Source organism: Boleophthalmus pectinirostris, unplaced genomic scaffold (assembly GCF_026225935.1).
Source record: "Boleophthalmus pectinirostris isolate CB_2022bp ecotype Guang Dong unplaced genomic scaffold, ASM2622593v1 HiC_scaffold_12, whole genome shotgun sequence".
NCBI classification, from domain to species: Eukaryota; Metazoa; Chordata; class Actinopteri; order Gobiiformes; family Gobiidae; genus Boleophthalmus; species Boleophthalmus pectinirostris.
In genome coordinates, this window is record NW_026571018.1 from 36,412,996 (window position 1) to 36,430,284 (window position 17,289).

The following is a 17,289-nucleotide window of genomic DNA, read 5'->3' on the forward strand; positions in this document are numbered from 1 at the left end:
CTCGTACTCCCACCTCTCCTCCTCGGTCTCTCTCGTTCGCTCCCTTCTTTTATATTTCTTTCCACAGTCTCCTGCTTTCTCTCTTTCAACGATTATTTTCAGATTTGTCGACTAGTCAAAGTTTAGGTTCGCACATACAAGTAAAAACATTGCAAAACAGATTGAAAACAGATCAATTACTGTGCCTCCCCAAAAACATGTTTCTACCATATCAGAAACATTTACTTTTGTTTGAATTAAAGTTGAGTATTTGATTAAATTTTCTTAATCGATCGTCAGTAGAATTAACGATTGATTTTCGATGAATCAATAATGAATTTATATTAAAATCATCACAATTATTATAACTATTACTAATCTGCATAAATAAACTCAACTTTACAACAGATAAACCATAACCACTCTAGAGCCACATCAGCCCGTTTGACATTATAATGTGTTTAATGCAACATTTGTTGATGTTTTACAGAAACAAAACTTAAAATCACATGACTCATTTGCATAAACTATAAGTGCTGAAAAAAACAGCTCTTTCCTTGTGCGCTGATGTCGTTCAGCTTCTGTCGGAATATGAGTGTTCGTTCTGTGACAGAGGGGTGGTGGTGATTAGGGATGGGCGTGATTAATCGATAATTGATCATTAAGAATTTCATCGATTATGTTCATTTTAATGGACAAACTGAATGTAGGTTTGTGTGTCGTGACCAAACAGGTGTGTACATGTGTCTCTGCATCAGAAGGAGCGAGACACAAACAGTGGGTCAGTCTGCAACGAACCGAAGCACAAATGTGGATTTAACCAGGATTTGTACAAGAAATTCCACACTTTCCGTTGCGTTGGGACAAGTGTGAGTCCATGTGCACAGTGTATAAAGCAGCACATATGTTTCTGTGTCCAGTGGGAAAAAGTTTTACCAGGTGAGAGTCGCTCAATGTGGATGACGAGGCCCCGCCCCCCTCCCCCCGTACGGTGTCCTGGTTTTGACAAACGCAAATCTGGTCACACTAACCTGTATTCACCTGAGTCATGTCTTTTAATCCGACAGAAGTTGAACCACATCAGCGACACAAGAGCTGGAGTTTTATCTTCGCTTAGTTTATGCAAATTAGCGATGGGGTTTTAAGTTTCGTTTCTGTGAGAGTTGCGCAAAACTGATTTAAACACATTATAATGTCAGTGATAATAATAATGATTCCAGAAGGTCGGCCCTAAAAGTTGATGAACATCTGAGGAGAACATCCAGCAGACTTACAGTATACACAGATATACACACTTTATGTTTGCTTTAAATATGATCAGAATCTTGTATTTTCCGAACAAAGGAGCAGATAAAGGCAATTTCTGTGAATAATGAATCATTCTTAATAAAATCTTATGAATAAAATCACTATACAGTATAAAATAAAGTCATCATGCATAAAACATTTATACAGAAATGGATTTTACAAAATACTAATGCATTTCGGAATGTTTCTACAAACATGGAGGCAATTATCAAACCACAAAGACTGAAAGTTCCATCATTTCCTCTACAAATTTATTCTGCGTAGAAGCTGCTAACCCTGTAGTTCAGATCTGTACAAACATGTTCTGAAATGTGATTCTTCTATTAGTTTGTCACTTCAGATTTCAGTCTTTTTGTCAGTTCTTCTGGACGTGTTTAAAAAGTGAACTCTGAACAGAATCCTTTTATTAAAACATACTGTATTTTTCTCTTCACACTCTTCAGTTCGTATTTGAGAATCATGTTAAAGGAGACACGTCATTCAACCTCTGCTGAAAAAATAAAAAAATATAAATACAAAGAAAAGAAAGCTCTGTTCTGATGTGATGTGCAGTTATCTACCACAGTTTTCTAACATGGAAGACATGCACTTGTTTCTTTTATTAAGTCCTTTTCGATCAATATTGTGATTTAAAATGTATAAATGATAACATAATGATCCACGGTGTCATAGATTACAGTTCACACACAAGCACAATATGTCTTTTTTAAGAGGGAGAAAGAGATAAAGAGGGAGAAGAGACTTTCCCGTGAAAACAAGAAACGTAGAATGAACGACTGGTCTGTTGTTTCTTTTACATTTATTCAGGAGGCAGTTATAAAACATCCATCCATCCATTTTCTTCTGTTTATCCGAGGGCGAGTCGCAAGGACAGCAGTTTAAGCATGGACTCTCAGACTTCCTTCACCCCAGACACTTCTTCCAGCTCCTCTGGGGGAACCCCGAGGTGTTCCCAGTCCAAGCCCAGAGACATAGTCCCTCCAGTGTGTCCTGGGTCTTCCCCAGGGTCTCCTCCCGGTGGGACATGCCTGGAACACCACCCAAGGAAGACGTCCTGGAGGCATCAGGAACAGATGCCTGAGTCACCTGAACTGCTCCGCTCCATGTGGAGGAGCAGCGGCTCTACTCCGAGCTCCTCCAGTGTGACTGAGCTCCTCACCCTGTCTCTAAGACAGCGCCCAGACACGTCTGTTTGTCCCATTGAAAACACGTCTACACTAAGACGCCTCATCACTTTAATATTACATTCAGTTTACTGTGGTTGGAGTTCGGGCTGAATGAAATGAAAGGGCCCATATTACACTATTTTCTGACCGAGCTCGAGCTCAAATGAGGATCTAGTTTTGATGCTAGTTTAGGCATTTATTAGTATCTGAGTTCTGATACTGTTGACGACCCAAGAAGCCAAAGAATAACTCCAGCCACTGATGAAGTGCTCCATGTTTTCTCTGTAATGATCTCAGGATGTAATAACAGCAGCTCTGTATCCAACTGTGGAGTTTAAAGGTGCAGTGGGCTGAGGTCAGGAGGTCATGGAGGTCATGGAGGTCATGGAGGTCATGGGGTCATGGGGTCTGGGGTCATCTGGGGTCATCTGGGGTCAGGAGGTCAGCTGGGTTCATGTGACGTTGGCGCTGACAGAGAGAGATGAGATGACATGAGATGAGGTGTTTGGACACAAATGTTACTCTGACACAGAAGAGTGTCAGAGTGAGATTTCCTCGAGCTTTGAACATCACTCTGTCTCCTCATCGTGCATTTTTACATTTGATTTAGATTCAGTGCTGCAAGATTAATGATGATCAAATCAAAATCCAGTTTAAATGGAGGCAGTTAGCAAATCAAAACGCTTGGAATTATTGAATTATTGAAGTACCATCATTTCCTCCACAAACGGCAAGTTTAATATGAAATACCAGAATAAAAACGCAATGCAAAAGAAATCTGTATCCCTCTGTATTCAAGACGTCATTGCTCCAGTCTAACCCCTGTACACACAGTACACAGTACACAGTACACATAGTACACACAGTACACACAGTACAGTACACACAGTACACACAGTACACACACTCTGTACACACTGTACACACTGTACACACACACTGTACACACTGTACACACAGTACACACAGTACACACAGTACACACAGTACACACAGTACACACTACACACAGTACACGTACACACAGTACACACAGTACACACAGTACACACTGTACACACTGTACACACTGTACACACAGTACACACAGTACACACAGTACACACAGTACACACAGTACACACAGTACACACACACAGTACACACAGTACACACACAGTACACACACACACAGTACACACAGTACACACAGTACACACACACAGTACACACAGTACACACAGTACACACAGTACACACAGTACACACACACAGTACACACTGTACACACAGTACACACAGTACACACAGTACACACAGTACACACAGTACACAGTACACACACACAGTACACACACACTGTACACACTGTACACACTACACACTGTACACACACAGTACACACTAGTACACACAGTACACACACACACTACACAGTACACACACACACTGTACACACACACAGTACACACACACACAGTACACACTACACACTGTACACACAGTACACACAGTACACAGTACACACAGTACACACTACACACAGTACACACTACACACAGTACACACTGTACACACTGTACACACTACACACAGTACACACACAGTACACACTAGTACACACACAGTACACACAGTACACACAGTACACACTGTACACACTACACACTGTACACACAGTACACACAGTACACACTGTACACACTACACACAGTACACACTACACACAGTACACACACAGTACACACAGTACACACAGTACACACAGTACACACAGTACACACAGTACACACTGTACACACTACACACAGTACACACAGTACACACAGTACACACAGTACACACAGTACACAGTACACACAGTACACACAGTACACACTACACACAGTACACACAGTACACACTACACACTGTACACACAGTACACACAGTACACACTACACACTGTACACAGTACACAGTACACACAGTACACACAGTACACACTGTACACACATACACACAGTACACACACACAGTACACACAGTACACACTACAGTACACACACACAGTACACAGTACACACAGTACACACACACAGTACACACTACACACAGTACACACAGTACACACTGTACACACAGTACACAGTACACACAGTACACACTGTACACACTACACACAGTACACACAGTACACACTACACACTGTACACACAGTACACACAGTACACACTGTACACACTGTACACACTACACACTGTACACACTATACACACAGTACACACTACACACAGTACACACACACACACTGTACACACAGTACACACAGTACACACAGTACACACACACAGTACACACTGTAGTACACACAGTACAACACACTGTACACACACACAGTACACACAGTACACACTACACACTGTACACAGTACACACAGTACACACTGTACACACAGTACACACAGTACACACAGTACACACAGTACACACTGTACACACTGTACACACAGTACACACACAGTACACACTGTACACACTACACACAGTACACACACACAGTACACACAGTACACACAGTACACACAATACACACTGTACACACTGTACACACACACAGTACACACAGTACACACTACACACTGTACACACACACACTGTACACACAGTACACACTGTACACACACTACAGTACACACAGTACACACTGTACATGTACACACAGTACACACAGTACACACTGTACACACAGTACACACAGTACACAGTACACACAGTACACACAGTACACACTACACAGTACACACAGTACACACAGTACACACTAGTACACACACACAGTACACACTAGTACACACAGTACACACAGTACACACAGTGTACACACTACACAGTACACAGTACACACAGTACACACTGTACACACAGTACACACAGTACACAGTACACACTGTACACACTGTGTGATATGGCAGAAATATTTTACTTTATTTATCTGTGATTCACGTAGAATTCAGTAGCGTTCTGTAGATATTTTGGTAGAAATAAACACAAAAATGTCCTCCTGGTAGAGTCCTGGTGTTGTCCTGGTGTTGTCCTGGTGATGTCCTGGTGTTGTCCTGGTGATGTCCTGGTGATGTCCTGGTGTTGTCCTGGTGTTGTCCAGGTGTTGTGTGTGTCCTGGTGATGTCCTGGTGTGTCCTGGTGTTGTCCTGGTGTGTGTGGTGTCCATGTTGTCCTGGTGTGTGTCCTGGTGTTGTCCTGGTGTTCCTGGTGTTGTCCTGGTGATGTCCAGGTGTTGTCCTGGTGATGTCCTGGTGTTGTCCTGGTGATGTCCTGGTGTTGTCCTGGTGTTGTCCTGGTGATGTCCTGGTGTTGTCCCTGGTGTGATGTCCTGGTGTGTTGTCCTGGTGATGTCCTGGTGTTGTCCTGGTGATGTCCTGGTGTTGTCCTGGTGTTGTCCTGGTGTTGTCCATGTCCTGTGTGTTTGTCCTGGTGTTGTCCTGGTGTTGTCCTGGTGATGTCCTGGTGTTGTCCTGGTGTTGTCCTGGTGTTGTCCTGGTGTTGTCCTGGTGATGTCCTGGTGTTGTCCTGGTGTTGTCCTGGTGATGTCCTGGTGTTGTCCTGGTGTTGTCCTGGTGTTGTCCTGGTGTTGTCCAGGTGTTGTCCTGGTGTTGTCCTGGTGTTGTCCAGGTGTTGTCCTGGTGTTGTCCTGGTGATGTCCTGGTGTTGTCCTGGTGTTGTCCTGGTGATGTCCTGTGTGTCCTGGTGGTGTCCTGGTGTTGTCCTGGTGTTGTCCTGGTGTTGTCCTGGTGATGTCCTGGTGATGTCCTGGTGATGTCCTGGTGTTGTCCTGGTGATGTCCTGGTGTTGTCCTGGTGTTGTCCTGGTGTTGTCCTGGTGTTGTCCTGGTGATGTCCTGGTGATGTCCTGGTGTTGTCCTGGTGTTGTCCTGGTGTTGTCCTGGTGATGTCCTGGTGTTGTCCTGGTGTGTCCTGGTGTTGTCCTGGTGATTGTCCTGGTGGTCCTGGTGTCCTGGTGTGTCCTGGTGTTGTCCTGGTGTTGTCCTGGTGTTGTCCTGGTGTTGTCCTGGTGATGTCCTGGTGTTGTCCTGGTGTTGTCCTGGAGGTGTTGTCCTGGTGTGTTTGTCCTGGTGATGTCCCTGGTGTTGTCCAGGTGATGTCCTGGTGTTGTCCTGGTGTTGTCCTGGTGTTGTCCTGGTGTTGTCCTGGTGTTGTCCTGGTGTTGTCCTGGTGATGTCCTGGTGTTGTCCTGGTGATGTCCTGGTGTTGTCCTGGTGTTGTCCTGGTTGTCCTGGTCCTGGTGTGTGTTGTCCTGGTGATGTCCTGGTGTGTCCTGGTGTTTGGTGTCCTGGTGTTGTCCTGGTCCTGTGTGGTGATGTTCCTGGTGTTGTCCTGGTGATGTCCTGGTGATGTCCTGGTGTTGTCCTGGTGATGTCCTGGTGTTGTCCTGGTGTTGTCCTGGTGTTGTCCTGGTGATGTCCTGGTGATGTCCTGTTGGTGTGACGTCCATCTGTCCACAGGAGGCGCATTCTACGTTTAGTTATGACGACTTGTTCCTTTTATATGAAGTAGTTTTAGATCAATATTTCGATGTAAACTGTCCATAGATTATACGTACAGAGCAGACACAAGCACAACATGTCCTCTTTAATATGCGCTCGCTGTCGGGGGTTCGTACAGCGTGTTCCGAGCTCCGTGAGTCACATAAAGCAGAGACTCGTGTGTCAAAACCAAACACATGTGTATTTGAAGAATCGATCACAGAGTTATTTTTAGCCTCACTGCTCTTCTGTGTGTGTGCGACGCTTTACTGTTTCTGCACAGGTACACAGCACACACACTCCTCTTTACACATCACTAGTGCTGCAGTGGCTGAGCGTGCCCAACAACCACAGGGTCAACAGGTCAAATCTTTCTGGAAAGCAGTGCAATTGTGTTCATTACCGAGACACTTCACGCAAACTCTCTGTGCATGGGTGTGGTATTACGGCATTTAATGTGATGATACAGTATCGATATCAAGGGCTGCTGTATCGATACATCACCATTTGATATATTTGACTAAATCGTTTTGTTTCTGTGCTACAGTTTTGTTGTTTGTTCAGAGGAAAGAAACTCGTTTGCGTGACACTTTTGACATTTTCACTGTTTTGGTGATTAAAATGTTTGTGTTTTATATTGACTTTGCTGAAACTTTTAGTATCACAGCTACGATTTTGCCTTTATTTTTTATCGAACTGTATCGTATCGTTTTGAAATACACTGGTCCCTCATTTATCGTTCTAAAAATAACCCGCGATAGGTGAAATCTGCAAACTTGTCAACTTAATTTAAGGCTGTAAAACCCCTCAGCAACACACTTTATACACTTTTCTCAGGCTTAAAACTTATCGCTGCTGTCGTCCTCATCTTATTTTCCTTTTTCTCGATGTAACAAACCAATGATTCATTAATTCTGTAATGGAGCCCCACAGCGCAGAGTCCTGGACGGCGCCATTTTTGGAGACCTGCACCCGCACCGGACAGTACAACCCGAGATTATATTAGTACTAGTAGAAGTATAGTAGTAAAAAAGTACTTGTAACTTCTAGGGATGCAACAATATGGTTTTCCCATGCTTCGATATGTATCTTGATACACGGATCACAATATTGATTAGATTTTTATACATTTTAAGACTCACACACACAAATCTCATGTAATTTTTTCTGGTAATACAGTATAATATAATAACACGATGATGATAATGAAACATCACATACATTACATACAACACATACAGTAGAACTCGGGTACAGCTGGAGTTTATATGTGAAGAGTTTAGTTCATTTGGTTCAGTGATTTACAGTCGTTTTCTTGAGTGAAAATAAGGCTGTGTTCAGACTGCAGCCTGAAGTGACCCAAATCTGATTTTTTAGGCTTCTATGTTCCTGTATCTGATCTTTTAATGTCAGTCTGAACGACACAGATCCGATTTTTTCAAATGTGACCCAGGACACTTGGATATGTGCTCCTGAAACTGATACATATCTGATCTTTTGACATGTGACTTCAGTCTGAACGGCCAAAGTGCATTCATCCACCTACACGTTATCAACAAGACACAAACGTCACTATTCTGCGCTGAAGTAGGTGAAAATTGTTAATAAACTCCGTGTCACTGAAGTGAAGCACATCACCACTCACCACTCTTGGCTCCGTCTCCACATCCACACGTTCCTTTCAACGGACGTCGCTGCCGCACAAAACACCACGACCAAAAACCTCGTCCTTCTCCTTCTCAATCTCCTCCTTAAAACAAGTAAGTTGTTCATGTTCTGGCTCCGGTACGAGAGGAACTTTAAAATCTCCAGGTGCTCGATGCTGCGTCCATGTTTGGACAACTTCCGTAAACACAGAGATGCTCGCTGCGGTTGACGTCATCGTGTCTCCAGTGTCACATGTGGGACACTTTCGGGCCGTTTACTGTTCACACAGCGGATCGAATACAAGTCGCATTTAATTGGAAATGTGAACGACCTCGCAAAAACATCGGATTTCACAAAAAAATCTGAATTGAGCGTTAAGCCCTGCAGTCTGAACGTAGCCTAAGAACAGAGTTTCTCAGGCTGTTTCATATTTTATAATAAACCAGTTGACTCTTAATATAAACTGTAGTGGAGCTTCACTATTAGACTTCAGACTCTTAGATGATTTGATGATTTCTTTTCCTCTTCAATCCTCTGTGTCTGTACACAGTACGTAGCTCCTCCCACACTGTGACACACTGAGCTCTCTTGTCCACTTTCTGGACACTAAAACTATGTTATTTTAAATAGAAATGTCTCAACAGACTGTTTTCTGACTAAAATATGAGATAATGTCTGAGAAAAAGTTTGTGTATATCATGAGTCACGTCGCCTGTGTGTATATGAGCACATTTGATTAAAACCAACGTATGTAAAGTATTTAAAAGTAAATATCTTTGTCATTCCTGGGTCGATCAACGTAGAATTAAAAGTGGGTGAAAGATCAAATCCTCCTCTGGAAGAATATTTCAGTTGTAAGCTGTTTTCTGCTGCATCCGAGGAGGACGCCAAGAAAACTCCTTCTCTTTCGGACCAATATAAGCACATATGAAGCGACACGCGCAAATGGAACGAACACATGTTTGATCTTCTCAAATATCATTAAATCTCTGAAACTTCCTCCATTCCTTTTTGATCCTTTGCAGTGACGTCAGGTTGGGGGTGCTCTGCATGTATGTGTATAGGCCAGTTTCAGATGACGTCATTGTTATTAAAAGCCCGCGTTGCATGCTGGGAAAGAAACACGATAGCTTAACCTCGCGTATTTATCCCCGATAATGGTAAATTCCTGCTGCATTATCAGATGCACAAGTAGAAGCACGGAAGAAGGAAAATGTCTTTTTCATATTCTGAGTGAAAAGAACCGCTAACGGTGAATTAAACGGCTTTCAAACATTCGCAGAGCAAACGTAGAAGATCCTAACAAACCGTGGACTCCAACAAGTTCAACAACACATCGAGACTCTTGGAGGTTTTCATCTTTTCTGCTGTGAATGGCCCAGGAGTTTCCACCAAGTCATTGTGGATATCGCCCAAGTGAATATTTGTCCAGGTAGTTGGAGATTCTGACCAGAAATTTGGTTTGGTCCACCTTTTGTCGAGGTTGAAAAGGGTGATTTGTCGTCCGTCGATGCTTATGACCAATTTCTGGTCAAATGGTCTTGGGTCCTCTGCTGTTAGAGTGGATAAATAACCGGGATCAATACCCTTTACGTGCTTTCTCGCTCCGTCCGTCATGTTGAATTAGTTTAACTTCTTAGGTTCTTTTTAAAGACAATGCAGTAAAGTGTATTTACCTTGTTGACATGTTTCAGCTGCTGTATCTTCAGAACTGTCCTCGGTGTTGGTGGTGACGTGTCGTTTATCAGTTGTTGTTACTTCCTGTAGTCGTGGTAATAATTCCCAGCATGCAACAAGAGAGAACAATGTCAACAACGAAACTCGCCTATTGGTTGAATGTTCTTCAGTTACCATGGAGATACAGTGCACACATGAGCAAACACTGTCAAAAAGTTTTTAAGAAAACTCAAGTAAAAACACCGAAGTGATTCAAAGAGCTGTTTTCAGGAGGTTCGTGGTTCTGTTTTGGAGTTTGATTTGCAGCTAAAACGTGATGATATATTTGGACTTCAAACACGGCGTCTCTAAAAACAGCCCCTCCTCCTCCTCCTCCTCCTCCTCTCGTCGTCTTCGTCGTCTTCGTCCTCCTCGTCCTCCTGAACGCCTCAGTCTGTGGAACTGACAGGATTTACTCTAATATTCAATTGCCAGAATCTTTCCTTCTCCGGATTCGGAAAGATAAAAATGTCTACATCCAGTTCTATTTATTATCTTCCCAAACCGTAACCCCTCTCCTCCTCTCTCCATCTCTCTTCCTCTTCCTCTCCTTCTCTTCTGCTTTCCTCTCCTCTCCATCTCTCCTCCTCTCCTATGCTCCTCTCTTTCTCTCTCCCTCTCCTTCTCTCCTTCTCTTGTCCTCTCCTCTTCTTCTCTCTTCCTCTCATTTTCTCCCCTCCTTCTCTTCTCCTCTTTTCTCTCCTCTTATTCTCTCCTCTGGTGCACTACTTCTCCTCTCCTCCTCTCTTTTTCTTCTGCTTTCCTCCTGTCCTCCTCTCCTTCTCCTCTCCTTTCCTCTCCTCTCCTCCTCTCCTATGCTCCTCTCTTTCTCTCTCCCTCTCCTTCTCTCCTTTTCTTCTCCTCCCCTTCTCTCCTCCTCTCCTTCTCTTGTCCTCTCCTCTTCTTCTCTCTTTCGCTCATCTTCTCCCCTCCTTCTTTTCTCCTCTTTTCTCTCCTCTTATTCTCTCCTCTGGTGCACTACTTCTCCTCTCCTCCTCTCCTTCTCTTCTCCTTTCCTCCCCTCTCCATCTCTCCTCCTCTCCTATGCTCCTCTCTTTCTCTCTTCCTCTCCTCTCCATCTCTCCTCCTCTCCTTTGCTTCTCTCTTCCTCCCTTTCTCTCCTCTTCTCCTCCTCTCCTCTGCTTCTCTCTTCTGCTCATCTTCTCCTCCTCTCGTTCTTTTCTTCTCTCCTCCTACCCTCCTCTCCTTCTCTTGTCCTCTCCTTTTCTTCTCTCTTCCGCTTGTCCTCTCCTCTCTTTTTCTTCATCTTCTCGCCACCTCTCTCTTTCTTCTGCTTTCCTCCTCTCCTCTTCTCCTCCTCTCCTTTGCTTCTCTCTTCCTCCCTTTCTCTCCTTTTCTTCTCCTCCTCTTCCCTCCACCTCTTCTTCTGTTCTCTTCTCCTTTTCTCCTCCTCTCCTCTGCTTCCCTCATCTTCTCATCTTCTCCTCCTCTCATTCTTTTCTTCTCTCCTCCTCTCCTTCTCTTGTCCTCTCCTTTTCTTCTCTCTTCCGTTCATCCTCTCCTTCTCTCTTCTTCTTCTGTCCTCCTTTCTTTCTCTCTTCCTATCCTCCTCTCCTTTTCTTCTCCTATCCTCCTCCTTTTCTCTTCCTCTCCTCTCCCTCTCCTCCCCTTCTATCCTCTTCTCTTTTGTCATCTCCTCTTCTACTCCTCTCCTTTTTTCCTCCCTTCTGCTTTCCCTCTCCTCCTCTTCTCTCTTCTGCTCATCCTCTTCTTCTTTTCTCCTCTTCTTCTCTCTTCCACTCATCATTTCCTCCTCTTTTTCTCTTCTCCTCTCCTTCTATCCTCCTTTTCTTCTCTCTTCCTCTCCTCCTCTCCTTTACTTCTCCTCTCCTCTGCTTCTCTCTTCTGCTCATCCTCTCTTTCTCTCCTCTTCTCCTCCTCTCCTTTTCATCTCTCCTCCTCTCCTTTTTTTCTCCTTCTCTCCTCTCCTCTTCCTCATCTCCTCTCCTTCTCTCCTCTTCTTCTCTCTTCCGCTCATTTTCTCCCCTCCTCCTCTCCTCCTCTTCTCCTCTTTTTCTCTTCTCTGGTGCACTACTTCTCCTCTCCTCCTCTCTCCCTCGCCTCTTCTCGTCTTCTCTCTTCCGCTCCTTATTTCTCCTCCTCCTCTCCTTCTTTTCTTCTCTCCTCTTATTCTCCTCTCCTTCTCTTATCCTCTCCTTTTCTTCTCTCTTCCGCTCATCCTCTCCCCCTTTCTTTTTCTTCTGCTTCTGCTCCTCTCCTCCTCTCCATCTCTCCTCCTCTCCTTTCCTCCTCTCCTCCGCTCTCCATCTCTCCTCCTCTCCTCTTCATCTCTCCTCTCCTCTTCATCTCTCCTTTCCTCCTCTCCTCCCCTCTCCATCTCTCCTCCTCTCCTCTCCATCTCTCCTCCTCTCCTCTTCCTCATCTCCTCTCCTTCTCTCCTCTTCTCCTCTCTTCCGCTCATCCTCTCCTCTTTTCTTTTTCTTCTGCTTCTGCTCCTCTCCTCCTCTCCATCTCTCCTCCTCTCCTTTCCTCCTCTCCTCCGCTCTCCATCTCTCCTCCTCTCCTCTTCATCTCTCCTCTCCTCCCCTCTTCATCTCTCCTCCTCTCCTTTCCTCCTCTCCTCCTCTCCATCTCTCCTCCTCTCCTCTTCCTCATCTCCTCTCCTTCTCTCCTCTTCTCCTCTCTTTCGCTCATTTTCTCCCCTCCTTCTCTCCTTCTCTCCTTCTCTTCTTCTTTTCTCCTCTTCTCTGGTGCACTACTTCTCCTTCTCCTCTCCTCTTCTCGTCTCCTCTCCTCCTCCCCTTATTTCTTCTCCTCCTTTCCTCTCCTCTCCTCTCTCTCTCTCTTTCTCTCTTGATGAATGGAAAACGAATGGAGGTGACAGTTTGAATGGACACACAAATCACAAAAGCTGAATTTATTTTTTTTATTTTTTTTTCTTATTTCCTCCACAAAGAATTAAATCTCCAGTTTTTTCTTTTTTTTCTCTTGTATTTTTTGTCGATTCTTCTGGACGAGTTTAAAATGTGACTAAAATGAACTTTCGTCGTAATGAAATTTCAAACTCGATTTCGATGCGAAGACTTGAAATTCAATACTGATTCTAATAAAAACACTCTTTATTTAGACAACAGAATGGGATTTTCTTCTCTCGAGACACTCTCTTCCACCTTGTGATGTCATGTGGTGATACCGGAAGAGCTCCACTGTGTTTTTAAACTCCACACACCTTCACTGGAATCATTTGGAAACTTTTAGCCCCGGAATTGATCCATTTTCAATCTCTGCTGGAGTAAAAAGTGGCAATTCCAGGTCTGTTTGTTAACTTGTAAATTACCACTTCATGACATCACAAGGTGGAACAGAGCATTTTGAGCTTTGGAGATGTAGACAGACTAATAATAATATAATAATAATAATAATAATAATCATCATAATAATCATAATATTTATCTTTTTATTGGATTTTTATTATTATAATATTTTATAATTTATTATTTTTAGACAAATAAAAAATCGACAACCAAATAAATAAATAAATAAATAAATAAATAAATAAAACATAAATAAATACAATAACATAAACAATAACAATTTAAAAAATAAAATAAATAAATAAAATAAATAACAATAAATAAATAAAAATAAGAACAACAAATAAATTTAACTATAAATTAAATAAATAAACACATAAATGTATTAATTAATTAATAAAAATAAGAACAATAAATAAATAAAAAATAAAATAAATCAATCTATACATAAATACATACAAATAAAATAAAAATAAATAAAGAAAGAAAGAAAGATAAGAACAAACCAAAAGCCTTTTTTTTTTTTTTTTTTTGATACATACTTGAAACCATTTTGACCAATACGTTTCAAATCTATCAGTCTCTAGCTTCATCTTAAATGTAATCCTCTTTTCCTTTTTAAAAATGTTGTACACCAAGTCAGTCCGTTCATTTATTGTAGATCGTTTCTCCTTTTCCTTTTTTAGCGTCCACCAATAATACTCTCATTAAGTATAAGTCTGCTTTTTAGAGGTGAAATAAAACTAAATCTCCAAAATACATAATATTCAAATGATCTTGTATCTTCCTTTTAAAGAGCAGCTCCAGAACCCGATGAACTCTTCTCTCTCGTCTCCTAAATGGAGCCACAGAGGGACAACTCCAAAAAAATCTGAAAATGTTTAGCTTGTACTTGACCACAGAACCTCCAGCAGCTGATCTGATCACAATATTTAGACGTTTGAGCTGTGGACAGAAATATCCAGTCATATTTTTCCAGCAGATCTCCCTCCAGCGGGGTGCACCTGTTATCCACCGCGTCCAGGTCTATTTCTGAGGAAGGAGCAACATTCTAACAAGCTCACAGGAGAACATTTTGCATAATATAGGGCCTTTAAATCATACCACTGTATTTTTCGGACTGTAAGTGGCACTTTTTTTTCATGGTTTGGGTGTTTCCTGTGACTTATACTCCGGTGCAACTTATCTGGGTCTGGTCAAGTGGTAACGGAGGGAAACAGGGGCAGATTTTTGACATTCAAATGTCTCTTATTCAGAAACTAGAGGAACTATTGAAATAAGTAAAGTATCAGAATGTAGGAAAGAGTTACACTCCAACAGGGTCAAGTTAAACCTGTGATATTCTTTCAAGTTGTTGACCAAAAATTTTAAAACTCATGTCGGTAACGGAGGGAATGAAATATGCAGCACTTTTTGGGCAATAAATCCAAACAGTGATAACTCTTGGTTCTCACTTACATATCCTTAACAAACTGGTTTGAATATTTGCTTCATATAGTTTTCTACCATATGGTACAAGATTAGGTTGAAAAACCTCTTACTTTTTGACTCATGAGATTTTTTATTAAGAAAGTTCATGGTAACGGAGGGAAAAGTAACTTGTGCAAACAAGTAGAAGGTGCAGGATTTTACATAATTTGTCACTTTTTTCTTCTGAATACTTTAATATTACTTCAAAATGAAAGGAAACTATTTCTATAAAATATGTCAGTCCTTCCAAGCAAATTTTTAACATTTAAAATACTTTTTTTTTTTTAATCCTGTACCTTCATCAACAGTTCAAAGATGGAATAACACAAGATATGATGAAATACATCCATTTATTTACATGATTTGCAGGTCTTTGAAATTTGGGAAATAATTTTTGTTCCATGTTTCATACAGTCCCTGACAAAAGTCTTGTCTCTTATCCATTTTGTAGAAACAAAAGCTTATAACTTGACTTTAAATTAATCGATTGGTTTTAGAAATGTCTCATATGAAGCTAAAACCCTCCCAAATTATGCTCAATAAACTAAAATAAATTTGCTTCACTGAAGAAAGATTGATCATTTAATGAACACAGAAAGGTCAGATTTTGGCAAGACAAAAGTCTTGTGGCCTTGTCATATGATGCACCCAATCCTAGATTACAGCCTCACCTGTGATCAGTTACTGATCAATCAATTAGTGGGTGTGTATAAAAAAGAACCCAGCACAACCAGACCTTTCACATCAACTGCAACTTGACCTCTGACAACAAGCCTAAGATCCACCCTGAGACCAAAGCCTTAATTATCAAGAGGCTGAAGACCAGATCCACTGCTGAGGTGGTGACACCTTCAATGTGTCTCAGCGTCAAGTACAAAGAATAAGAAAAAAGATCTGAAATGACTGGAGATGTTTTTGACAAGCCCAGGTCCAGCAGACGCCGCAAGACAACTGCTCAGGAGGACCGTTTGTTGATTCAAAAATCCAAGGCCCCTTTTCCACTGCAGCAGACTCCACCAGGCCTGGTCACCTCAAGTCCCTGTGTCAACCACAACAGTTTGTAGAATTCTGTCTGGAAATGGCCTCCATGGTCGAATCAGTGCACAGAAACCAGCACTAAACAAAAGGCAATTAAAAAACCGTGTGGCATTTGCCAAGGCCCACAGCCTGATAAAAGGATGGACACTGGAAAAGTGGCAGAAGGTGGATTTCTCAGATGAATCCTCAGTTGAATTACATCACAGCCGCCGCAAATATTGCAATTAAATGTGACTTGTATGTGACTCCAGTGTGAACATTAAACGGCCCGAAAGTGTCCCACATGTGACACTGGAGACACGACGACGTCAACCGCAGCGAGCGTCTCTGTGTTTACGGAAGTTGTCCAAACATGGACGCAGCATCGAGCACCTGGAGATTTTAAAGTTCCTCTCGTACCGGAGCCAGAACATGAACAACTTACTTGTTTTAAGGAGGAGATTGAGAAGGAGAAGGACGAGGTTTTTGGTCGTGGTGTTTTGTGGGACAGCGGCAGCGACGTCCGTTGAAAGGAACGTGTGGATGTGGAGACGGAGCCAAGAGTGGTGAGTGGTGATGTGCTTCACTTCAGTGACATGGAGTTCATTAACAATTTTCACCTACTTCAGCGCAGAATAGTGACGTTTGTGTCCTCCCCCGTAATTCCACTCATTGCCGGACACTATAACAGGTCTAAAACTTCTCTACAGCAAATCAAGTAATCCAAAGTATTCAGATTACGTTACTCACTTTAAGTAATTTAATGGATTACGTTACAAACTACATTTTGGTGTGTGTAATCTGTAATCTGTAGGGGATTACATTTTAAAAGTCACCTTCCCAACACTGGATACAGGTCACAATAGAAGCCAAAAAATCAGATTTGGGTCACTTCAGGCTGCAGCCTTAGTGTCTGTGGGTTTGTACTCGTCTGTGCTCTTCTACTTTGGTCCAGTTCTGTCCTGCCAATGGGACATTCAACATTTTTAGTATCGATACCTGCTCTAATGAATGAATACTAGTTTTAGAACCGATGATCAGATTTTCGATACTTCTGATCGCCAGACTTTGAACAGAATCCTGTCGTTAAACATAAATCGCATATCTAATCGTAGTCCTTGTCCGGAAAAAATTGCAATTCCATCTTTTTTCCGCCAAATCCTTCAAC

General features: G+C 42.3%; 1 protein-coding gene across 1 annotated transcript in view; it reads left to right on the top strand.

Annotated features, from left to right (window-relative positions):
• Positions 1-2,819: 2,819 nt before the first annotated feature.
• Positions 2,820-17,289, top strand: part of LOC129407407 (uncharacterized) — a 125,338-nt gene continuing 110,868 nt past the window's right edge. Inside the window, exon 1 of the mRNA XM_055148278.1 lies at positions 2,820-2,914. Within this exon, the coding sequence (XP_055004253.1) occupies positions 2,820-2,914 (95 nt within the window). The remainder of the gene's footprint in view (positions 2,915-17,289) is intronic.